This window comes from Acomys russatus, chromosome 19, assembly GCF_903995435.1.
Source record: "Acomys russatus chromosome 19, mAcoRus1.1, whole genome shotgun sequence".
Lineage (NCBI taxonomy): Eukaryota > Metazoa > Chordata > Mammalia > Rodentia > Muridae > Acomys > Acomys russatus.
In genome coordinates this window covers 65,098,319-65,123,614 of record NC_067155.1, presented here as the reverse complement: position 1 = coordinate 65,123,614, position 25,296 = coordinate 65,098,319, and the positions used below count along the sequence as shown (strand labels likewise).

Sequence of the window (25,296 nt, the reverse complement as noted above, 5' to 3'; positions counted from 1 at the left end):
TGTTCCAGGCTGCCTCTCGGGGCTTCCACAGTGCAGGCCCTGAACCCCGTGGGATTTTACCTTGAGGGAAGTGGGAGCTGGTTATGCACCCAGCGGCAAAGTTCTCCCTGCTGTGCCCTGCTGCTCCACCTGCCCCTCCTGGTGCCCAGGGTACCTCTAATGTTTGCTCCTGTTTATCGCCGCCTTTTCTCGTGAGATTCGGGCCTGAGGTTTTGCAGGCTTATGGTCCTTCTGTCAACTTGCTGGGCACTTGTGGTGTGAATTCCCTAGGTTTGGGTAGCTTGCCTAGCTGCTTTATGAGGGGAGGGTTTGGTTCTGTGAGGACTCGGGGCGCAGTGTCAACTCTGTGTTCCGGCCTTCTGACTGCTGTCCCTCACAGTCTGCTGCTGCCTCTGAACTGAGAGTCTGGTTCTCTGGTCAACTGAGAGCTCGTGACCCTTCAGTGTGATTGAGCCAGTGCTGACTGAGCACTGACTGCTCTGAGAAGGCAGAGGTGCGCAGTCGCCTCTGAACTGAGAGTCTGGTTCTCTGGTCAACTGAGAGCTCGTGACCCTTCAGTGTGATTGAGCCAGTGCTGACTGAGCACTGACTGCTCTGAGAAGGCAGAGGTGCGCAGTCGTGGCCCCTTCATTAGGAAACATCAGCAGGGGCATGAGGCTTGCGGTCAGCTTGGCAGCCTTGGACATTGCCTGTCGCTCTAGGAACTTGCTTTTCCTCACACACAGCCTATCTATGCTTCTTGATTTCTTCACAGGATGAGTGCATGAAGAAAAAATTTCAGGATCTACTGGTGCAGGAAAAGAACTTGCCGACCCTCGCCCTGGCGCCCGCCGAGGTATTCCGATGCCTATTCTGTAGACTAGAATTAAATTGCTGATGAGCAAGTCTGATGACTGAAGAGTCTGTGGAGTGGCAGGTGCTTAACATTTAAAAAAAGGTTAATGACAGACTTGGTGACACATCCACATACTCTCAGCATTTAGGAGGCTAAGACAGGACATTGACTCTCAACAGAGGCAGGAGGATTGGGAGTCATGGGCCAGCTTGGTGTACATAGTATAGTGGAGTGGACACTTGCTTTCTGCTTGCTGGCCGTCCTCGGGATGGACCCTGGGGCGTGTGCTGTTTAGACAGGCCCTCCAGCCTGAGCTGTTCTGCTCTTTGTTTTCCTATATCCCTGTAACGCTGGAGGATTTAGTAGTGTAGGGTGTGAAATGAGCAGGAGTAGTAGACAGGGCTTGTTGACCCAAAGTCCGTTTTGTTTGTTTGTTTGTTTTTCGAGACAGGGTTTCTCTGTGTAGCCCTGGCTGTCCTGGACTCACTTTGTAGACCAGGCTGACCTCGAACTCACAGGTATCCACCTGCCTCTGCCTCCCGAGTGCTGGGATTAAAGGCATGTGCTAGCACGCCCGGCTCCCCAAAAGTCTTTTGCATGGCAAGATGGGATACTTTGCTAGAGGCACAAGTTTACTTTTTTGATGGTTTTGTCTTTTACATTTTTTGTTATTGGTACTAGTGAGTGATAATGGGTTTTATTGTGGCAATTTCTTTTTTTGGGGGGGGCGGGTTTGGGTTTTTTTGGACAGGGTTTCTTGTGCAGCCCTGGCTATCTTAGACTTGCTTTGTAGACCAGGCTGGCCTCGAACTCACAGCGATCCACCTGCCTCTACCTCCCGAGTGCTGGGATTAAAGGTGTGTGCCACCAAGCCCGGCTGTAGTTTTATTCTTTTAAAGTTCTTTGTTAGTATAAGCTAGTATGTTTGTTCCTTCCTGTCTGGTCTTACTTTGTTCCGTGATCTTGCTCCTTAATCCTCAGTATTCTTTATTGGTTTTATAAACAGGAAAACAAACTGTGACTGAAAAGATTGTTGTTCCCGTGAGACAGCAAAACTTGAGACTGTGTGAGAGATTAGGTCCCCAGCACCCACTGCTGGGTTAGTGCATGGTGAACGCTGCCTTTAGCACTGAGGTGTAACAGCGTGAGGAGACCGTGACCGAGTCAAGCCTGTGCTGTTGGCTGCACTCCACGTCAGATACTCTGCAGCCTACGTGGAATCACAGTCTGAGGAACTTGTCTAAAGTTGGAGGCGTTTTAAATAAAAAGTGCATTTAATAATCCCACCCCATGTAGCACAATAGAGTGTGTGAGCTGCCTGGTGGCCCTGGGCTGGGTGGAGCTCTGCTGTCTGACATCACACCTCATCCAGAATTTTGCTAGACAGGGGAAAGATCCAATTTTGAATTGGCTTTTGTATCACTGTAAGACTTGAAGAAAAAAGAAAAATCACTGCATCCATTAGTGATTAGAGATCACCAAAGAGTAGATGAGCATCTTGTTTCCAGAGGTGTGGTAGGAGGAGTCGGTTGTCATGACAACTAGTGGTTCCTGGTCCTTGCCACTTCCCATCAGATGCCCCCAGTTTACTGAACTGTCAGGAGCTTTGATAGAAGCCATGATTTTCTTTTGAACACTTCTTCCTTTGCTTTGCTTCCAGCCTTCTAGTCGAAAGCGGCCCCTGGAACTACAAGGGGAAGACGCTGTGAGCACCAAGCGCCTGGCCACGTGACGCTGCTGTGAGCACGAAGCGCCTGGCCACGTGACGCTGCTGTGAGCACGAAGCGCCTGGCCACGTGACGCTTCTGTGAGCACGAAGCGCCTGGCCACGTGACGCTGCTGTGAGCACGAAGCGCCTGGCCACGTGACGCTGCTGTGAGCACGAAGCGCCTGGCCACGTGACGCTTCTGTGAGCACTGCCTCCTCTCACACTGCTGCTGGCTTTTCAAAACACCTTGATGTCTTTTCTTTTTTTTAGCTACATAATTTTTTAAAATTTAGTCTGTATTTTAATGATGGGAACAATTGCTTTTCCATCACTGTACACAATTAAAAACCTTGTGGAAATTGAGCTCTGGGCTTATATTTCATGAGTTTATTTAGATGAATACTTTTCTTTTTATTTTAAAAAATGTTGGGGGGCTGTGTTGAAAGATGGTTTGGTGGTGAAGAGCACTTTGTAGACCAGGCTGGCTTCGAATTCAGAGAGCTGCTTGCCTGTGCCTCTTGAGTGCTGGAATTAAAGGTGTGTGCCATTACCACCCAGCCTAAATATTTTTTAAGGGTTTTAGATTTTTTTTCAAGACAGGGTTTCTCTGTGTAGTCTTGGCTGTCCTAGACTTGCTTTGTAGACCAGGCTGACCTCAAAGTCATAGCGACCCTCCTGCATCTGTCTGTTTTTTTTTTTTTTAGAGACAGGGTTTCTCTGTGTAGCCCTGGCTGTCCTGGGCTTGCTCTGTAGACCAGGCTGGCCTTGAACTCACAGAGATCCGCCTGCCTCTGCCTTCCTGAGTGCTGGGATTAAAGGTGTGTGCCAACACTCCCAGATTAAAGATTTCTTTTTATTTTATGTGAGTAGTGCCTGCACAGATGTACATAGAAGAGGCTGTAAGGCCTCTGGAATTGGACTTACAGATGCTTTTTTTAAAAATATGGAACCAGATCGGGAGGTGGTGGCGCACACCTTCAATCCCAGCACTTGGGAGGCAGAGGCAGGTGGATCGCTGTGAGTTCGAGGCCAGCCTGGTCTACAAAGCGAGTCCAGGACAGGCAAGGCTACAACACAGAGAAACCCTGTCTCGAAAAACCAGCCAACCAGCCAACCAAACAAAAAATATGAAACAGATGATTCTTGAACCCAGGTTCTCAGCAAGAGCAACAGGTGCTCTTAACTGCTGAGTCATGGGGCAGCTCAGTATCTGACCTTAAAGGACTATAAACCTGGAATTGCCACAAGTAACAGAGGCTTCTTATAGACCCTAAGGCTGGCTGCCGTGACGGCCCTTGGATGTGTAGAAATGGAAACGCTGTTGGTGGCCTACACTTGACCTCATGAGGAGTGGAAGTTGTAGCAGGACTATCTATGGCTGGAATTAGTAGGCACAGGAACACAGGCAGTTCTAATAGCAACTTCTGTCAGATTCTGTAACTTCGCTGGTTGATGACAGGCCACACTGTAGCTTCCTGGTCCAGCACTGTGCTTCAGAAGCCCTTTACCAAGGCGAACAGCTTTTCCTGTGAGGGGAGGTTTGGGGTTTCCCTGGGGAGGCTGCACTGAGGTTTGGCTGGTCCAGTGCAGAGGGCTAGTGGGAATTCAGGTGGCTTGACTATTTAAGGCAGTGAAGGTAAGGAAGACAAAAAAGAGGGCGCCAAGACAGTGCGTGGCACTGCGAGAGCCTGGGGTGGCATATGCATTATTTATTTTTAAAATGTGCTTTGGTGTTTTGCCTGCATGTATGTGTGAGGGTGTGAAGATCTCTTGGAATTTGAATTACTGACTGTTGTGAGTTGCCATGGGGTTGCTAGGAATTGAACCCCGGACCTCTGGGAGAGCAGTCAGTGCTCTTAACCTCTGAGCCATCTCTCCAGCCTGTGTGCACGCATTATTTTGCTCACCCGGAAGAAAAAGTCTAGCTACATTGAACATTGCGGAAATCAAGGCTGTCTTGACTTCCTGACAAGTTTTTTTTTTTTTTTTACAAGTTCATGTTTTTGTTTGCTTTAGCTTTTGATACAAGGTTTCTCGGTATCCCTATGTCCCTGACTCTCCAACTGCCTCTGCCTCTGCTGAGATTAAAAGTACTATCTCCCGACATAAATTCTTTTTAACTTTCATGTGCACTGACGTTTTGTCTGCAAGTTTATCTGTGTGAGGGTGTCAGGTCTCCCCAGAACTGGAGTTGCAAATAGTTGTGTGTTGCCATATGGGTGCTGGAAATTGAACCCCTGTTCTCTGGATGAGCATCCAACCAGTACTCTAAACCGATGAGCCATTCTCCCCAGGCCCAAGTTCATAGTTTGGTTTTTTGTTTGTTTGTTTTTGGTTCTTCGAGACAGGGTTTCTCTGTGTAGCCTTGGCTGACTTGGACTCGCTTTGTAGACCAGGCTGGCCTCGAACTCAGAGAGATCCACCTGCCTCTGCCTCTTGAGTGCTGGGATTACAGGCGTGTGCCACCGCGCCCTGCTGAAGTTCATAGTTTTTTTAAGGAGACGTTTTTAAAGACCTTTTTTGTTTTGTTTTTTCAAGACGGTTTCTATGTGTAACCTTGGCTGTCCTGGACTCACTTTGTGGACCAGGCTGGCCTCGAGCTCACAGAGATCCACCGGCCTCTGCCTCCCTAGTGCTGGGATTCAAGGTGTGCGCCACTACCCGCCGGCCAAAGACCATTTTTTTTTTTTAAGGCGTTGCACCTTTCCTAGGGATTCCTCGGTTCTTGGCCGCTTACATCACAAGATCTGGCCTCCAGAGAAGCACCCGGTGGGGACGAGGCGCGGGGCACTCGGATGCAGGAGATTCGGTCCTCACTGGTCAAGGGAGAGCTCGGGCCGACGGGGCCTTGCGCGCCTGCACGCTCTGTGTCGCCGACACGGGCTCCGCGTAGTGCCCTCCGGGTGGTCCGCAGTGCGGCGGGCGGCGGCGCGGAGCCGGGAACAGCGGCCCGGCCGGTTTCGGGAGGGCGCGGGGCCGGGGACGCGCTTGCGCGGTGGGTGCGAGCTGGCCCGGTGCGCGCGCGCGCGTGCGCGGACGGAGAGGGCGGGGGCGCGCGGCAGGCACGGCAGGAACATGGCGCGCGGGAGCGGCGCGCGCGCCTAGCTGGCGGGACCGTTAGCTCTAGGCAGACGCCGCCGCCGCCGCCGGGCCCCGCGGGGATGGAACAGCCGCTGCCTCTGGCGCCCGAGCCGGCCTCGGCGCGGAGCCGCAGGCGGCGGGAGCCCGAGTCTCCGCCGGCGCCGGTGAGTGTGCGTGAGCGGGGCGCGGGCCGGGAGACTTTCTTTGTGAAACTCCGTCGGTGCGAGCCGGGGCCGGGCCTTGGCGGCTGGCGAGTGACCGGGAGGCGAAGGTCCCCTCCGCCCGCTCCTTAGGGTTCGAGCCCCCGCAGCGCACCGTCGGGCAGCCCCTTTCCATCGCCCGCCTGCCCGTTTCCACGGCCGTGTGCCTGCGCCTGGGGCTTGGAATGCAGCGGGCACCTCCTGTCCCGCACCTCCTCTTCCTCGACCCCGCCCCCTCGGAGCGGGACGGGTGTGGTGGGGGGCTCACCCGAGCCCACCGCGCGGCCGTGGATGACTCTGCCAGGAGGCTCAGGTGTTGCTAGCCCAGGTGTGTGTGGTTGGTAGGCAGCGGGCAGCAAGGTTGTCGGTGCGTCACCCCCTCCCAACCCCGGACAGATACTGGAGAGCTTCAGGTCCACCTGGGCTTCGCAGTGTTCGGTTTGGGTGTGTCTGTCAGAGTGAAGGATGGTTAGCAACATGGGTTTTGCCTGGCTGGAGTAGTCCGGCCCTTCCCCGTGCGCTCTGTGGTGTGTTTTTAAGCCACCAACTAGCCAGGGTGTAGAAATAACCTGGAGCACTTTATTAAAACAGAGGCCACACAGTAACCAGGAGGGCGCACGCACAACGTGGTTTGTCCTGAGGCACAGAAAGAGATCTTAACATTTTTAGCAATCTCTCGAAGTTGTGACTCCGGGAGTTGGACAAGCTGTAAGGTGTCCTGTAAACATACAATTTTCCCTGCACATAGTAGATGCTCAGTAAATATCTGTAGGGCTGAGTGACCCCGGAGTCGCAGTTTAGGAGCCCTTGAGACACTTCAGGTGCTTTTTGAGATAAAAACAGCCTGTGTGATTTTTTTTCTCAACACCCGGGTTAACTTCTGTGACTGTTTACAATGTGATCTTCCCAGTGTGCTTTAGTGGAAAACAAGATACAAAGTATATGTTGATTAGTGTCAGCTCTGTATATCCTGGCTACACTTAAAATGTACCATTTTGCGGTGGAGAGATGGCTCAGCAGGTAAGAGCACTGTCTGGTCTTCCAGAGGACCCAGGTAGCTCACAACTGTCTGTAACTCCAGTTCCAGGGGATCTGACATCCTCAAACAGACAGACAGGCAGGCAATGCTCCAAAGCACATGGAAAAAAGATAGCTGCGCTCAGGAGGCAGAGGCAGGTGGATCACTGTGAGTTTGAGGCCAGCCTGGTCTACATAGTGAGTTCCAGGACAGCCAGGGCTACACAGAGAAACCCTGTCTGAAAGAAAGAAAGCCAAACCAAAATAGTATTTGAGGGCATTAATCTTCTAGGATTTAGTTTTTTTGAGACAGGTAAACATTTACATTTTCTTTCAAAATTAATTTTCTTATGTATTCGAGCGTCCTGTTTGCATAGCCGTACAGGCTGCAGGGCTGGAACAGGCATTGGGTCCTGTCTGCAGTGACACATTGTGTGAGCCACAAACTGGGCGCTGACAACCGAATGCTGGCCCTTTGCAAGCGCAGCCAATGGGTTGGACCGAGTTATCTCCTCAGCACCTATATTCACATTTTCATCCAAGCAAAACTGGGTTATTACTTATTCAGGAAAAGTCGACAGTTGCTTTCTCGTAGGTTTTTGGTTTGTTTTGTTTTGTGTTCCAGTACAATTGTTTGATGCTTCGGATGGGCATTCTCTCTCCGTGCAGTTGATTTCACTTCAGTAGGTTTTTCAGTAAATAGAGACTTGAAGTACAAGAAAGAACTGTTGGAGCTGCGATCACACCTGGGGGAGAAAGCTGAAAAGTGAAAAGGCGCAGTCTCTCGATGTGGTGGAGTGTATGACTTTTTTTTTAAGCTGTCTTTACCATTGGGGAGCTGGCTCAGGGGTCAGAGGCTTTAGGATTGGGGGGCTGGCTCAGTGGTAAGATGATTTCTCTGCAAGCACGAGGGCCTGAGTTCTACCCACAGTTCCCACTTAGGATCCTGCCAGGGAGTGTGGCCCAGTGACCCCAGGAGCTAAAGCAGGTGGTGGCAGGTGGTGCTCGCTCGCCAGCCTATCTGCAACAGTGGGCTTAAATCAAAAGTAAGGTGGAGCTGGCGGGGGTGACACACATCTGTAATCCCAGCATTCAGGATATAGAGACAGGCAGATCTCTTGTGAGTTTGAGGACAGCCTGGTCAACATAGAGAGTTTCAGACCAGCCATACACGCATGCATGTATGTGTGCGAGTGTGTGTGCATGTGTATGTGTATGTGTGTACGTGTACGTGTATATGTGTGATTGTGTGGGTGCATGTGTGTCTGTGTGCATGTGTGTACATGTGCATTATGTCTGTAGTTTGCTTGTGTCTGTGTGTGGAGGCTAGAGGTTGGTGTTTGGCGTCTTTATTCTTTTTTATTTATATTTATTTTGAGACAAGGTATTTTAGTCAGTGTTCTATTGCTCTGAAGAGACCCTATGATCACTGCAGCTCATATGAAAGAAAGCATTTAGCTGGAGCGTGTGTAGTTTCCCAGCTTTAGTCCATAGGGAAGACATGGTATCGGAGAAACCACTGAGAGTTCTACTTCTGTATCTGAAGGAGAAGAGAGCCACTGGGCCGGGCTTGGGCTTGGAAACTCAGAGCCCACGCCCGGTGACATACTACCTCCAGCAAGGCCACACTTCAGCCTAGTCCTTTGGAGGAGTGCCTCTCTGGTGGCCAAGCAGTCACACTGTGAGCTGTACGGTCTCACTCCAGGCCTCCGGCATCCTGGGCACCTTGTTCCAACCAGGCTGGACTCAGGCCCTCCAGCCTCGGCCTCCCGACCGCCGAGACAGACTAGTGTAGTTTTTGAGGCGGGGTCTCTTGCTGAACCCGGAGCTTGAGTTTTGACTAGTCTCCAGACCCACCTGTCTCCGCTCTCTACAGGGCTAGCCATGCCTAGCTTTTATGTGGTTTTGGGGGACCCTAACTCAGCCCCATTAAAGGCTGTTTTTAAACTTCCACTTGTGTTCTTAGCTAGATTCTCTTAGAAAGTGAACAGGCTGGTGCAGCATGTCTGTGATCCCAGCACTCGGGAGGCAGAGGCAGGGGGATCGCTGGGAGTTCAGGGCCAGCCTGGCCTACAAAGCAAGTTCAGGACAGCAAAGGCTACACAGAGAGACCCTGTCTCAAAAAAACAAAACAAAAGGAAAGTGAGCAGATTATGCAACTTCACGTCCGAGTGTCCTGATGAGTGGGGCATGGCCGCCGGTGCAGGCCGCAGAGACCGATGCAGGTGGGTCTGTTGTGAGGTGGACAACAACCTGCTCTATGTAGCAAGTTCAGGTCAGCCAGCGCTATGTAGTGAGGCCCTGTCTCGAAAGAAAGGTAAGCTCTGCTTTATTTTTAGAAGGACTTGGAGACATTTTCATATTTGTAAAAACTAGATGACGTATGCTGTATGACATATCAAGACAAGTGAGAAGTTTTAAAAGCTTGAAGTACTTTTACTTAGTTTATTCCTGGGTCCTTTTCTACCCTGCTGTGGATTCTGCCCGCTCCTAAGTACGTCTGTCCCCACTTCGCGTCATGGAGCTGGGGAAGTGAGCTCAGAGTTCAGGGCCCACTAGAGCCACTGTGGTGAACATCAGTTCCCCGACTTCCATGAGTGCGTGCCTTAATTGGATGGCCAGTGATACTTCTGGTCTCCTGAAAGTCATACCGAACAGGCCTTGGTAAGAAGTCTGGTTGTCTCCTTTCCCCACTGACGCAGGTAAAAGGATGTTAGTCCCTCAGGGAAACTGCTGGTCTGGGCCTCACTGTTCCCTGGCATGAAAGGCCAACTGGAGAGAGCAAAGGGGATAATCCCTTTATTCTTCTGCATGGGCGGGCCTGGGGCGGGCCTGGGGCGGGCCTGAGGCGGGCCTGAGACAAGGAGTGGGAATTACATAGGGCCCCTCCTTCTGTTGGCCCTGATCAGATACCCACCCATCATTTCTTCATTTCTCAAAGTGTCTCCTGAAAGAGAAGCTGGTCTCTCAGGGGGCCTCTTGTACTTTGTTTATGTCTCCCTGGCTCTCCTTTAGAGGGATGGGAGAAATACTGTGTAGGCTCAATTTTCTTAACAATTATATTTTATTAGGAACTTATTAACCGAGAGTACCTCACTTACAACCTGACTAACCTAATAAATAGGAAAAGAAGATTAAAGAATACAATTATGAAACTGTAAGGGTATCAGTTCCGAGGAACGATTCTCCTGACATAATCAGCAGGATTTCTTCTGCTGGAACCTGGAGTAACCAGAACCTGGAACCTCAGCAGGAGCCGGAGCCCTGAAGCCTTCCCTCAAGTGGTTCTTTCTAGGAGCGTCTCAGAAGTGGAGCGAAGAACAGCCAAAACTATCCCAAGTCTCCACAGGCCCCGCCTCCTGTTTTTGGCTCACATTTATACTTCCTCTCAGATTTTGTTCAAGGATGTTTTTCAGCTGGTTAACAACCAATCTCCCCCACGCGGTGGTTCGACTTCTAAGGGGATAAACATCACCTGCTCTCTCACAAGTCTTTTTCTCATCCCCCACTTGTAATCTAAACAAAAAACATGTTTATCTCTCCTTCAGTGCTGACAGTGCAGCTTTTTGGTATTTAGTAAGGTCCTAGCTCAAAGGACCTTCAAGGGGTTCTGGGTCTGTAAACTGGCTCAGGTCTGGAAATTGGTTGACAGTCCTGGATTCCTTATTGCTATGATCAATGTGGCCTTTCTCTCACTTGTTCTAGTGTTTTCCTGCTTACTCAGATCAAATTCTAGTATAGTCATTTTCTTCCCTGTTTTGTTACTGGAAACACTGGTTGCTTAGCCGGCGCTCACGGCTCCTGTGTGTAGCCGTCTGCACACTGCCTGTGCTGCCCAGTATGACCTGGGCCGGCACAGCATTGCTTTCTTGTGCTGCCCAGTACAGCTACTGTGCTCACAATGCCGTTGCCAGTTCAGGGCTGCCACCTGGCCCCCGCCACCCTAGGGCCCAGCTGAACCCATTACATTTAATTCATCCAGTTGAGCAGCAGCTTCTGACTCTTAAGATCTGGCACGTATGACGAAGCTCTTTAGATGTGTTGGCTCCCTCACCAGTGAAGGGCATGCCCCCTGGACCCTCCCATCATGGAGGGTTCTTACAGTACATCTGCATCAACGTTTTAATTTTCCTGAGCCTTAAGATCTCTTGATCGACACTCGGCCAAGGGATATCAGGCATCACTAGCTCCTTCTCAGTAGGCCATCTTTTGGCAAATACTTCAGTCAACAAACCAGACAAACTTTGGGCACTTTTTAAAGAACTGTGCAAGCTCTATATTAAACCTAAAATCTCCACTCAGTGGGCCCATATTGCTAAACTTAGTCTAGTCAGTTTAATGTTCCATCTACAATTATATCCTCAAAATTTCATCCCACACTGCTTCTTGAATGAATTAATGAATACTATTAAGTTCTTTATATATAGCTTACCTCTTTTTTTATTTTTGTTTTTTTGAGTCAGGGTTTCTCTGTGTAGCCTTGGTTGGTCTCGACTCACTTTGTAGTTGAGGCTGGCCTAGAACTCCCAGAGATCCACCTGCCTCTGCCTCCCAAATTAAAAGCGTGCACCACCACGCCTGGCCTAGGTTACCTGTGTTTATACTATACTTTCTGTCTTCCCTCTAAGAGCCTGCTTAGCCCTAAGTCTGGTTATAGGCCTAACACTGAGGGACGTCACTGTTGTCTTGTTGGAAATCTCTTTCAGGAAGATCATTATTGGCAGTACAGCTAAGATTAATGAGGACTGATTCCGTTAGGCAAAGGTGGAGAGAGGGCAGGGCGCTGGGGCTGGAGGTGGAGAGACTACATCCTCAGTGAATAAACCCCAAGTCCTCAGCCTCTGACAGTGCTGAGAGTGAAGGCGTGCAGCATCACGCCGGCTCTTGAAGTGTTCTTAGCACATCTCCCGTTGACTCTTTTTGCTTGGCTGGGGCAGAGTACAGATGGATCATGACAGTTGACTGTTGAAAATGTAATCAGGTAGTGACAGTGTATTGCAGCTGCTGTACTGGATGTGGTGTCCCTGACTTGAGCACATTTAACACACCTGCTGGTACATGGTATGCAGTCTCTGATCTAGCAAATACCTTTTGTCAGTGTCTGTCTGTGGGACGTGTGGACCGTGCCACCAGGGGGACTGGCATGGAACTGGGAAGTGTAGTGGGTTCAGACCCCAGAAATCTCCAACTCCCTCGCTGTTCTGGCACATGTAACCTGGCAACCCCCAACTCCTGTGGTACTCACAGGTAGTCACGGAGCTGCCACCTGGATGCAAACAGAGCATCACCAGCATCCCAGCCACAACCAGTAGAATGCACTCACCTCTCAAGCCAACCCACTCCTAAAGGTTCACCATAGAAAAGATAGACACACACATGCGCGCGCACACACGGTTTCATTGGTAAGCAGGCACAAGCTGTTTCACTGAAGATTATCAGGAGTGGCTGTCTCACTAAGCTGGGACACATAAAGGGCTGTTTCGGAGAGGGCGTTTTCACTCTGGACACTCACCGCTAGACTCTGGGACCTGTCCACCCAGTTGTCCAGCAACCTTCCCACCCTCGCCAATCTTCCTCCCTCTTGGCAAAGGGCTGTAATTGCCAGAAAGAGCTGTAACACTCCTTGGGAAGGCCTCTGCTCTGTACCTCCAGCTGCACCCAGATGCTGCAGACCCCACTTGTTTCAGACTCTGCCTCATTCTTCCTGGCTGGGTGTGTGGTGGCATCCGGATGGAGCAGAACACAGAGCCACATCTGTCCATGAGGACCACAGAACCAAATTGCTTTCATCTGGTGCAGCAACAGTACATATATATTCATTGTTTTTCCTATTTATTTATTTATTATTCATTCATTCATTGAATAACCTGATCCAGCCCCCTTCCTCTTTTCCTCTCAGTCTCCCCATCATCCCCCAATCCTCCCTCTCCTTCTTAGAGAAGGGGAGGCCCCAAGGGGTACCAACCCACCCCGGTACCTCAAGTCTCAGCAGGACTAAGGACGTCTTCTCCCACTGGGGTCTGACAGGGCAGCACAGCTAGGGGAAAGGGATCCAAAGGCAGGTGATGGAGTCCGAGGTGGCCGCAGCTCCCATTGTTAGGGGACCCACATGTTGACCAGGCTGCACATCTGCCACATCCAGCCTTTACCTGCTCTTTGGTTGGTGGTTTACTCTCTGTGAGCCTCCATGGACCCAAGTTAGTTGACCCTGTAGGTCTTCTTGTGGTGTCCTTGACCCCTCCAGCTCCCTCTATCCTCCGTCCACTCTTCCACAAGACTCCCTGAGCCTCGACTATTGTTTGCCTGTGGGTCTCTGCATCTGTTTCCATCAGCTGCTGCATGAAGCCTCTCAGAAGACAGCTAGGCTAGGCTCCTGTCTGCAAGCACAGCAGAGCATCACCAATAGTGGCAGGGGCTGGGTCTCTCCCATGGGGTGGGTCTCAAGTTGGGCTAATCATTGGTTTGCTGTTCCCTCAATCTCTGCTCCATCTTTATCCCTACACTTCTTGTAGGCAAGATGAATTTTGGGTGAAAGGTTTTATGGGTGAGTTGATGTCTCTCTCCCTCCACTGGAAGTCCCACCTGGCTATAGCAGGTGGTGACTTCAGGTACCTTAGCCCTCCTTCCCTATGCTAAATTCTCAGCTAGGTCACCCCCATAGACTTCTGCACCCTCGCTTGTCCCAAAGATGCCCCCTCACCAGTTTCGGTTCTCTCTCCCAGTCCCCTCTCCACGCTCACTCCCACTCTTTCCATACCTGATCCCCACTCCACATTCATTGTTTTACATCAAGGCATATTTATTCTCCAGCCCCATGTCATGACTTAGTCTGAAGGGTCCTGATCATCTGTCTCTTCCACAAAATGTTATGATGTCTTATTGTATTGACGCATTATGCTGATTGAGTCAAGTGACAGAAAAGACTCAAAGCATTAGCCAGGCATCGTGGCACACACCTTTAATCCCAGCACTCAGGAGACAGAGGCAGGTGGATCTTTATGAGTCTGAGGCCAGTCTGGTCTACACAGCGAGTCCACAACAGCCAAGGCTACACCGAGAAACCCTGTCTTGAAAAACCAAAAAAAAAAAAGACTCAGAGCTATAGAGTCGTTGTTATCAAAGGCTTGTTAATAGGTTGGTTTAGGAGACATTGATTCACACAAAGTAGAATTTAGGTAAGGGGGTTCTGCCCCTAAGTACCCCAAAGGTAAGTAGTATGCTAGCCAGGCCTCTTAGAGATAAGCAAATTTACAGTGCTAGGATGTAAATGTTCACCAAGATTGACCAGCCTGTAGGTTTATCCCTAAAGAACGTGCCTCTGTCATGCTCAAGGGGGCAGCGCAGGGCCACTACCAGAGTTAAGGTCTGGCCTGCCATAAAGCCCCCAGTTCTCTTCCTGAGAAAAGCATAGTCCTGCCAGAGGGGCCAGATGGGCAGGTACATGTAAGTTAGTAAGGTTTTCTGTGAGGCCCAGTTGTCCTGGCTATTTGTAGTACGGGCTTTCCTTTCATCTCCAAGTGAATGGGCAATGCTCAGGCGGAGGCTTATTACTTCAATTGAAGTAGCAGCCATTTTGGACTTGTTGGTAATGCATATGCATCTCAGAGGTATGGTTTGAATAAGAACCCATAGGCTCATGGATTTGAATGGTTGCCCACCAGGGGGTGGCACTGTTAGCAAGTGTGTCGCTGGGCTGGTCTTTGAAGTTTCAAATGCTCAGGCCATGCTCGAGACTCTGGGTGCAGTACTTGGCTCCTCTAGCACCATGTCTGCCTGCATGCTACCAAACTTCCAGCTATGACTGCAATGGACTAACCCTCTCAACCTGTAAGCAACTCCAGTTAAATGCTTTCCTTTATAAAAATTACCATGGCGTCTCTTCACAGCAATAGAACATTTACTAAGACAAGATGATAGGAAATAAATGTAACTAAACCCAAGTGCCTTCTACCTCAGTGAAAACTTTAGGAGTCCAGTGGTGTGGGATGTACGGAGATACTCCTTGTCACAGGACATTGCCCCTTGTCAGTCGCACCTACTTCCACGGAAAAAGCACAGTGCTTATTGAGGCTGTTCGGACTCTGCAGACAGCATGTGTCACTGGGGATGCCAGCCACCAAGTGACTCAGATGCTGCTGGATTTGAGTGGAATCGAAGGCTCTTCAGCAGGGCCAGGCGGCTGTACAGGCTGCTCCACCACGCGGACCACAGCTGTTGGGCCTTAGAGGAAGCTGAACATTTGACAAGAGCTGAGGCCCCAGGTTACCACATGACTTGCCCTTCCCACTCAGGCACATAATCAAGTGATCGCAGTGTCATGTGTCAGTGGGCCTAAGCAGGCCCCAGGGCATAGGCGGCCTAAGCAGGCCCCCAGGGCATAGGCGGCTTACTCGAAGATACCCAAATGGTTATGGCTTCTCCTCTACTTACAGTGCCTGCCTGTAAGCCGCCGTGGCCTCTTGGGGTGTGCTGTGTGATCAGCTGACTAAGGAAGAGAAGATGAGGCTTTCTTTTACTATTGGCTCTGCACTGTCTTAAATCACGTTTTGATTCTTGTGTTGAAGCACTATATAAGGCAATTTATAAAAGAAGGCATTTAATTTGGGGCTCATGGTTCCGGAAGAGACTCACGGTAGAAGCCATGCCCATCATAGTGGGGCACATGGGCATGGTGGGGTGTGGCGGGGTGGGCAGGTGCTGGAGCAGGAGCTGAGAGCTCACAGTGGATCCATAAGCAGGAGGTTGAGAGAGAGCTTACTGGGAGTAGTATGGGCTTTTGAAACCTCAGAGCTCATCCCAGTGACACACCTCTCCCAAAAAGCCACACCTCCTAATCCTTCCCAAACAGTCCTACCAGCTGGGGACCCAACATTTAAATCTGTGAGGCTATGGGAGCCGTTGTCTTTCAAGCCACCACGTGCACACTGCAAGCGTCACCTGGAGGTGAACAGGTGCAGCTTCATAGCCCTTTTGGGGACAGCCCTGAAAGACTGCCGAGGAGGGAAATCCTTACAGCGGGCAGGACTTTGGGCAGTGCACATAGCTGTACATTTTGTTTAGGAGAAATGGCCAGACGTGTGAATATTTACCAGTTCGTGGGCTGTAGCCAGTGGTTTGGCTCTGGTCAGGGGCTTGGAAAGCACGTGATTGGAGTTGGTGAGAAAGAGTTTTGGGGAGGAAGTATGAATCTGTATCTCTGCAGATGGGCAAAGGATGTGAAGATACTCGTGTCCCATGTAAATGTTCTTGAAATGTGACGTCAGCAGAGGAGGAGCTGGGCAGCCAGGCAGACAGGACGGCATGCTCTCTGGACAGCCGGCCTCCTCCACGGCTGTCCCTGTCATTTCCCAGCGGCTCCATGACCACAGCGGCCGTGGCAGAGTGATGAAAGTCAAGGATGCGGCCCACAACATGGACTCAGCATGGCTGACGTGGCTCCGGCTGTTGCCGAGTGCCCGATCTGCCAGCCGCCAAGACCAGCGCTGAGCTGCTGTGGCACATCCCTAGGAACGAAGAGTCAGTGAGCTGGTGGCAGGGTGACTATATCGAAATGCATCCTTTGTGGAAAGGATGAAGGTCAGTTGTCCCTGGTTGTATGACTCCACCTCCGCGACGCTAGCGACTTTCTGCCCTGATAAGCCAGCCAGATATTCTGTTCACAGAAGCCTCAAAAGAGAAGAGTGGAGAAGAAGGAAGGAAAGAAAGAGTGGCCTGGGCCAAGCCTGCCTGAGCCAAGGGGGTAAACACCTTAGGGAAAATTCTAAGAGGAAAGGAAGATTGATGAAGACTAACCCAGAGTCTCGTCTTTGTCGTGGTGGACAGAGCTGATGTTGTCACAATGGCCGTGGTAACTGCATCCATGACTAAGGCAGCTCACACAGTGTTTAGTTTGGTTTATTGTCGCAATGGGATAAGGACCATCACATCACCCAGGGCTGGGGTGCCTGGAGCAGGATGCTGCGAGCTTCTGTCTTGAATCACAGGCACAAAGCAGAGGAAGAGAGGGTGCTTGGGTGGCGTGAGACTCTGACACCTCAGTCTGCCCACAGCGCTGTGCTGCCCCAGGAGCGCTGGGCCTCCAGATAGTCCCAAATACTCAGCACCAGGGACAAAGTGCTGAACTACGTGAGCCTGTGGGGGACATTTCATTCCACCACCACCACCTTCTGCTCCTAGTCACAGCATGATGCAAAATGCATTTAGTTGAAAGTTTCCAAAGTTCTATAGTTTTTCACAGTTTCAACACTGCTCAAAGTCTCTTCTATGTCTTAGTGCAATCTCTTAACCGTGACATCCTATAATATAAGAAGAGTACATGCCTCCGAAGTATGATAACCTGCCGGGCGTGGTGGCGCGTGCCTCTAGTCCTAGCACTGGAGCAGAGGCAGGCCGGGCGTGGTGGTGCGCGCTTTAAAGACCCAGCACTCGGGAGGCAGAGACAGGTGGATCTCTGAGTTCAATGCCAGCCTGGTCTACAGAGTGAGTCCAGGGCTGTTACACAGAGAATCCCTGTCTTGAAACAAACAAACACACACACACACACACACACACACACACACACACACACACACACACACAGACACACACACACACAAAAAAAAAAAAAGAAAAGAAAAAGAAAGAAGAAGAAGAATGGCGCACACCTTTAATCCCAGCACTCGGGAGGCAGAGGCAGGCGGATCGCTGTGAGTTCGAGGCCAGCCTGGTCTACAAAGCGAATCCAGGACAGCCAAGGCTACACAGAGAGACCCTGTCTCGAAAAACCAAAAAAAAAAAAAAAAAAAAAAGAAGAAGAAGAAGAAGAAGAAGAAGAAGAAGAAAAAGAGGTCAACTCCTGCCTGTTCTACATACTGAGTTTCGGGCCAGCCAAGACTAGAGACACCATATTGTTGTTGTTAACTTATCTGTTTGGGCCTAGTAATTGTTTATTATCAGTATGCCCGGCTAGCAATCAGTCAAGATATTGACACTTGTTATATTTTAAAATAGCCTTAGTTAACCTGGGGCAGGGCAGACATTAATCCTCTAAACTACTTCCCATAGTGGGGCAGGCATCACTTGTCACCTGTTTCTAATAAATTTCACCAAGTTACCTCCCATCCATAATCCCATCTACTCGCTAATGTTCTTCATCTGGGCGGAATCCTCCATCCACGCCGCCAGGTGCTTCTCCTCCATCTGACCCACGGCAGCCTCCTCCTCCTGGGTCCCTTTCTTCTTCTTCCCAGGATTCCTCTCCCTCTCCTCAGCCCGGGAACCTTAGCCACACCTATCTCCTCTGCCCTGCCCAGGTGGGATGGCTTTTTATTAATCAAAAGGTGGGTCACAGAGACAGCAAGCAGTAATTAGCACCAGAATACACTAGACCATCCCCCCAACAATTCCCCTTTTCTGTCTAAATAAAAAGGCCATTCTTTTTATATACAGTAAGTACAATTATGAAAAACTATAAAAACCAATAGGTAAGCCGGGCGTGGTGGCGCACGCCTTTAATCCCAGCCCTCGGGAGGCAGAGGCAGGCGGATCGCTGTGAGTTCAAAGCCAGCCTGGTCTACAAAGTGAGTCCAGGATGGCCAAGGCTACACAGAGAAACCCTGTCTCGAAAAACCAAAAAAAAAAAAACAAAACAAAACAAAACAAAAAACCAATAGGTAAGACTTACACACATCATGTGTAATCAAGAGGTATTTGGCAATGTTGCAAAAAATCTTATCTGTTCTATCTTGGTGAGTCTGAAGTTTTGAACCTAAATCAACATCTCTTAAAGCTTCTATCTATCAACCTAAAATACCCATCTAGACCTAAAAGTATCTTCTTAACTCTTAAACAGCTATCTGGTCTTCAACCCCATCAGAGACCAGAGAAGGTATAAATTTAACTATCTGAGTAAACAGGAAGTGCAGGTTGGCAGCTTCTAAAATGAAAAAATGACAGAGACAGTTTGCTGCCTGACCAGTCACCCAAAACTCTCTATAACGTTGGAGCATCGTCTTCAGCCTTCTGGCCCAGTGTATCTGACAGACATATTTGTGAGGCAGGAACTATTGAGGACTTGCTTGCCCTGTCTTGGCAGTCTGACTGTCAACTCTGCCTGCATCCAAGCTTGCCATTTTTTAGGCAGAACTCTGTCTTTGGGAGAAAGGAGGACATTTTTGTCCCATAGCTGTTTTGCCACACTCGAAGCCATCTCCACAAGGAGGTTCTTGAATGCTCATCGTCTTCCTTGTGCTAGGCTGGGTGCTGCCAGGAGCTAACCTCTCTTACTGTCAAAGAATCCTTAAAATAATAAAAACAGTTTAAAATGCCATGTTCTGTAGGTCTCTGAGGTTTTCGAAGGCCGCATCTAACTATAGAATCATATTTGTTAAACCTAGCATGTATGTTCTTGTACTTGACATGACCATGATTGAACAAGTAACAGTGAACTGTATCTCTTAATTATAAACAGCCTGTAATAGCACTATCAAAGTATTGGAAGTAAACCATGTAATAATTGAGTTGTATATGTACAATACCTCATATTTGAGTAGAAATATAATGTGTAAAGAGAAATATTAAAGTTGAATTCTATTTTAATGTGTCAAAATTCAACTTATCTTGTATCAATATAAGAAATTCTATATCAATGAATTAAAATTAACCTTATTTGTGGGTAACAGTTAAGGCCTTAAGTTGAGAAGCAGATTCAGTAGTCTGCTTTTTGTCCTGTCATCCCTACATATCTCTATACTCCCCTTTCTTTCTTTACAGCCTTTATCTTCATATCTCTCAATGACAATGACATCTATAGCCCAAGAGAGCAACCAAAAACCTACCCAGCCCCCCTTAGGGAAATGGGGCATCTTAAAGTTTCTTCAGGCTGATTTGGGGCGGAGCATACCTATGTAGAGACTGGAAAAACTGGAATAAAATGGTTGACCAAGCTAGGAATCGCCGGGCAGTGGTGGCACACGCCTTTTACCCCAGCACTCGGGAGGCAGAGGCAGGTGGATCGCTGTGAGTTCGAGGCCAGCCTGGTCTACAAGAGTCCAGGACAGCCAAGGCTACACAGAGAAACCCTGTCTTCAAAAACTAAAAACCAAAACCCAAAAACAAGCTAGGAATCATATTTGTGGTCCAGTGTTTAAATGATGAGATATTCTAGGCTTAATATAAGTCCTGTGTGGGCCAGGCAGTGGTGGCCCACACCTTTAACCCCAGCACTTGGGAGGCAGAGACAGGTGGATTGCTGTGAGTTTGAGGCCAGCCAGGTCTATGAAGCAAGTCCAGGACAGTAAAGGCTACACAGAGAGACCCGTCTCAAAAAACCAAACCAAACCAAACAAAAAATAAGTCCTGTGTGGGACAGTCTGAGATGCTGGACCAATTGGGGTCGGGAGCCGTCTTTGAAGCTGTCCTTTTCTGATGAGGAACCACAGCCAAAGCACTTGGGGCTGGAACATGAAGGATGCAGGATGTCAGCATCTCAGCATGCTGGAGGCCTGAATCCTTTCAGGTCTGATCCAGCATCTGTGTCCGGTTCTTTAATTTTGAAAACATGTAATTTCTCACAAGTATTATACAGTTCTAAAACTATGAATGCATTGTGTGTGCAGGGTGCCCAGAACATTAAGGCTGGTGCTCGGCTCTGTGTATGAGCAGAGGAAAGACACGTGTGAATCTTCACGTCTCAGCCAGTCTCACAGCCATTCCCTCATGGTGGGCTTAGCAGTGTAAGTTAACTGCTTGTTCTGCAGTTTGAATTCATGTAAACATAAACTTTAAGTTAGCAGTCTCTGTTCTATCCAGGCCTGTTTCATTTTGACCTCTTTTAAAGATGAAATATAACGTCACCATTAGCAGTGAGCATACAGTTATCATCAGGACAAGATCGTGTAGTTCTAAACGTCCTTCTGTAGGCCCTGTGGCGCCTGATGTGTAGGCCAGGCCGCTCCCTGCCTCCCGAGAGAATGCTTCCCGTTTTAGAGACAAGCCGGTTGCCCTGAGCAGAAGAAAAAGGCATTAAGCTTTAAATAACTTTATATAAACTCCCATTTTATTTTAGGGTTTATGCGTATCGTAGGCATCTTGTACCGGGCTTTTCATGTTTGTTGCGGGTGTTTTTTGTCTCAGCCCTTCTCTACGGGAGCCGTGCAGCTTCATGTCTGTCTTCCCGCCCAACCTTGGTCTTTGCTTTTACCAACAAACTATATTTCTTAGGCCAATTTACCCTTTGGCACCTTATCTCCTGTGGACGTTCCACTTTTAAGGAGATTGGCTGGCCTTTTAAAAAGCATTTTCATCACTTTTTATAACATAAACCTCAGGTTGATGTGTCTCCATCCCTTTAGATCAGTAAGCACATATAATCCATTGTTAAGAAAAAGGAACTTAAACAGTAAATTTAAGGAAAAAATTTCAGTTAAAAAATTTTTAAGGCTGTTTCTCTTATGAGCAGGGGCCACGTCCTGTGGAGGCTAGGTTGGCACTCAGGAGTTGCCCAGGCATGGGGATTAAGGACTAGTGTCATTACAGTCCTGTTCGCTTCATCTCAATTTAGTCAAAATCTTTAGAAATCTCAGCAAAAATCAAGCAAGGAAACAGGAAAATTCTAAGCCTTGAGTCAGTTGTGCCAATTTAGGCTTCAGTTAGTGAAATCCTGTCCACCATTCCTTGGAATTTAGCTTTGGCCATCTCTCTTTATGGCGGGCCTTTTCCAGAAAGCCCTGACAAACACCCTGCAGCTCAGGAGCTTAGAATCCCAGCTGCTATCAGCTCTATGGAGAAGAGATCAGTTCCTTTCCCCTTTGTAGTTGCTAGTAACTTAGTTTCACATTTCTCGGCTCACTGCCTTCTCCCTAAACTTTTTTAGAGAGGGTATGGAGAAGTGTGACTATGACTAAGCCCATTGCAAACAAATTCATAAACACCAAACAAAGCCAAAAAAGATCTAGGATCCTCTGCCATGGCGCTTGGAAAGGGACCATAGTAGTTTTTATTATTAATGTAGGCAGTTAACTCCATTCCCTAGGTCAGTTTATAAGACTGCCAGCCTCCTAGTTCTGCCTCTCCAACTGGCCACACGTCTGCGGCCATCTTTGCTCTGGCCCATGGATGCTCTCTAGGAGCTATTCCTCCCTTTCAGACTATGACAAAATATAATTTTTAAGAGTGTGGATACCTACCCATGTCTAGCGCCACTTGTTTTTATATTATCTGTATTATCAGTGTGCCCGGCGAGCTATCAGTCAAGATATTGACACTTGTTATATTTTAAAATAGCCTTAGTTAACCTGGGGCAGGGCAGACATTAATCCTCTAAACTACTTCCCATAGTGGGGCAGGCATCACTTGTCACCTGTTTCTAATAAATTTCACCAAGTTACCTCCCATCCATAATCCCATCTACTCGCTAATGTTCTTCATCTGGGCGGAATCCTCCATCCATGCCGCCAGGTGCTTCTCCTCCATCTGACCCACGGCAGCCTCCTCCTCCTCCTCCTCCTGGGTCCCTTTCTTCTTCTTCCCAGGATTCCCATCTCTCTCTCTTTCTCTCTCTCTCTCTCTCTCTCTCTCTCTCTCTCTCTCTCTCTCTCTCTCTCCCCCTCTCTCTCTCTCTCCCCTCTCTCCCTCTCTCCCTCTCTCCCTCTCTCCCTCTCTCCCTCTCTAAGCCTGGGAACCTTAGCCACACCTATCTCCTCTGCCCTGCCCAGGTGGGATGGCTTTTCATTAATCAAAAGGTGGGTCACAGAGACAGCAAGCAGTAATTAGCATCAGAATACACTAGACCATCCCCCAACACCATGTCTTTTTTTTTTTTCAAGACTGGGTATTTTTGTGTAGCCTTAGCTGGCCTAGACTCACTTTGTAGTCCAGACTGGCCTGGAACTCACAGCGATCCACCAGCCTCTGCCTCCCGAGTGCTGGGATTAAAGGCGTCCGCCACCACGCCCAGCCCCAACACCATATCTTAAAAACCAATTATTCTTTTCTGTGTAGCTGGCTTGCTCTGGGGGTCTTGTCTGTGCCTCCTAAGTGTGAGGGTCACTGGTGGCCACCACACTTGCCAAAGTGTCTACGTGGGTTTTAAAGGTGCAAACTCCAGTGTCTGCTTCATGGCCAGTGTGCTGCCCACGACTGCATCTCACACCTATGTGCGTCCATTTCAGGTACCGTTAGCTGTTTCAGGAGAAGCTTCTTGTTTAGAAAGACAAAAGGCGCCTCAGAGAAGCGAGGTTGGTTAACTCCGATTCAGAAAGAGACCCTGCCTAAGCGAATTAAGTGGCACGAGACCAAGGAGGACACTGGACATCGCCTTCGGTCCTCAGGAATCTGCTGGACCATTTGAACTGATAACAATTTCTTTGCTCGTAGATTCCTCTCTTTGGTGCTAAGACTATTGTCCAGAGAAGTCCTGATGAACCAACACTGAGCAAAGCTGAATTTGTTGAGAAAGTTCGTCAGAGTAACCAGGCCTGTCACGATGGAGACTTCCACACAGCTATCGCTCTGTATAACGAAGCCCTGGCCGTTGACCCTCAGAACTGCATTTTATACAGCAATAGATCTGCAGCCCACATGAAGACCCAGCAGTACCAAAGGGCACTGGACGATGCAATCCAAGCCCGGCTCCTCAACCCCAAATGGCCAAAGGTAGCCGTTTCATTCACTTTCACAGAAGTGTCTGTCTTGATTTCTTCTTTTAGGATAACATTTCATTGATTAGTACAGGTATTCATAGAGTCGGTACTTCAGCAAAACTTACGGCAACTGGAAACTGTCACCGCCTTCCGTTTTAGTGCGCTGTAAGTCTGCCTCCTGCCTCTGCTGCATCCCTTGGCTTGTTTTAGGTTTCAGTTTATCCTCCCAACTTCTTGACAGGTCACAGGGTCCATGGTGACAGGGTCCATGGTGACAGGGCCCATGGTGACAGGATCCACAGTGACAGGGCCCACGGTGTCAGGATCCACGGTGACAGGGCCCACGGTGTCAGGGTCCACGGTGACAGGGCCCATGGTGACGGGGTCCACAGTGACAGGGTCCATGGTGACAGGGTCCATGGTGACAGGGTCCATGAGAGTCCATGGTGACAGGATCCACGGTGATGGGGTCCACGGTGATGGGGTCCACAGTCACAGGGTCCACGGTGACAGGGTCCACGATCACAGGGTCCACGATCACAGGGTCCACGGTGACAGGATCCACGGTGACAGGGTCCATGGTGACAGGATCCACAGTGACAGGGCCCACAGTGTCAGGATCCACGGTGACAGGGTCCACGGTGACAGGGTCCACGGTGACGGGGTCCACGGTCACAGGGTCCACGGTCACAGGGTCCATGCAGCTTCTAGATGTGGTGCAGTGACTGCATTTTCTCATTCAATTTAAAATGAACCGGTTTAGCCAGGTTGTGGTGCACACCTTTGATCCCAGCTCCACAGGCAGAGGCAGGTGGATATCTGTGAGTTTCAGGCCAGCCATGGCTACACAGTGAAACCCTGTCTCACAAAAGCAAAACCAACCCCCCTAAAAAGTAACTATTTCTACAAGTACCTGCTTGTATTAAGGATGTTTAGTCAGGGAAATCTCATCTAAAAGTAAATAATAATCATTTTCCCTTGGGCACTGCCTGGTGCTGCAGGTTGTTTAGTTTTGTTTATAAAGATGTTTCTTAACTTAATGACAGCACTACATTATGATGTAGATAAACATACACACATATATCCTTAGTTAATAATAACTTAAATGGGGGCTGGAGAGATGGTTCAGAGGTTAAGTGGGTGCTGAGTTCAATTCCTGCCATCCACACAGTAATTCACAACCTATAGTGAGATGTGGTGCCCTCTTCTGGTGTGTCGGCATACATGCAGGCAGACACCATACAGAATAAATAAATAAATCTTTGTGTTTTGTTTTTTTGTTTTTTGTTTTTCAAGACAGGGTTTCTCTGTGTAGCCTTGGCTGTCCTGGACTTGCTTTGTAGACCAGGATGGCCTCAAACTTACAGAGATCTGCCTGCCTCTGCCTGCCTAGTACTGGGATTAAAGGCATTTACCACCATGCCCAACTATAAATCTTTATTTATTTATTTATTTTATTTTTTAAAATAAATCTTTAAAAAAAATCTCCTATGAGCACTTGGAAGGCAGAGGCAGGTGGATCATAGTGAGTTCAAGGCCAGCCTGGTCTACAAAGCGAGTCCAGGACAGCCAAGGCTACACAGAGAAACCCTGTCTCGAAATCCCCCCCGAAAAAAAACGCCTTAAAAAAAAATAAGTGAAAAATGAATAAGCTGAGTATGGTGGTATATATGCCACTCAGCATTCAAGAGGCCAGAGTTGAGTTATGCAATTTGGAGGGTCACCGTCTTCTCAGATGGTTTGAAATAAAAGCAGCAAAATAAATATAAAAGGACAAAGCACCCAGAAAAGAAGATTGTTTGGAGTTGCCAGCTGATGGTCTCCACCCAGCAAGAA

General features: G+C 49.0%; 2 protein-coding genes across 2 annotated transcripts in view; both read left to right on the top strand.

Annotated features, from left to right (window-relative positions):
• Chek2 (checkpoint kinase 2) overlaps window positions 1-2,582 on the top strand; it is a 34,112-nt gene extending 31,530 nt beyond the window's left edge. Inside the window, exons 13-14 of the mRNA XM_051162163.1 lie at window positions 755-835; window positions 2,496-2,582. Of these exons, the coding sequence (XP_051018120.1) occupies window positions 755-835; window positions 2,496-2,567 (153 nt within the window). The 3' untranslated portion in view covers window positions 2,568-2,582. The remainder of the gene's footprint in view (window positions 1-754; window positions 836-2,495) is intronic.
• Window positions 2,583-5,338: 2,756 nt separating this feature from the next.
• Window positions 5,339-25,296, top strand: part of LOC127203397 (tetratricopeptide repeat protein 28-like) — a 244,213-nt gene continuing 224,255 nt past the window's right edge. Inside the window, exons 1-2 of the mRNA XM_051162162.1 lie at window positions 5,339-5,788; window positions 23,195-23,473. Coding sequence (XP_051018119.1) covers window positions 5,339-5,788; window positions 23,195-23,473 — 729 coding nt within the window. The remainder of the gene's footprint in view (window positions 5,789-23,194; window positions 23,474-25,296) is intronic.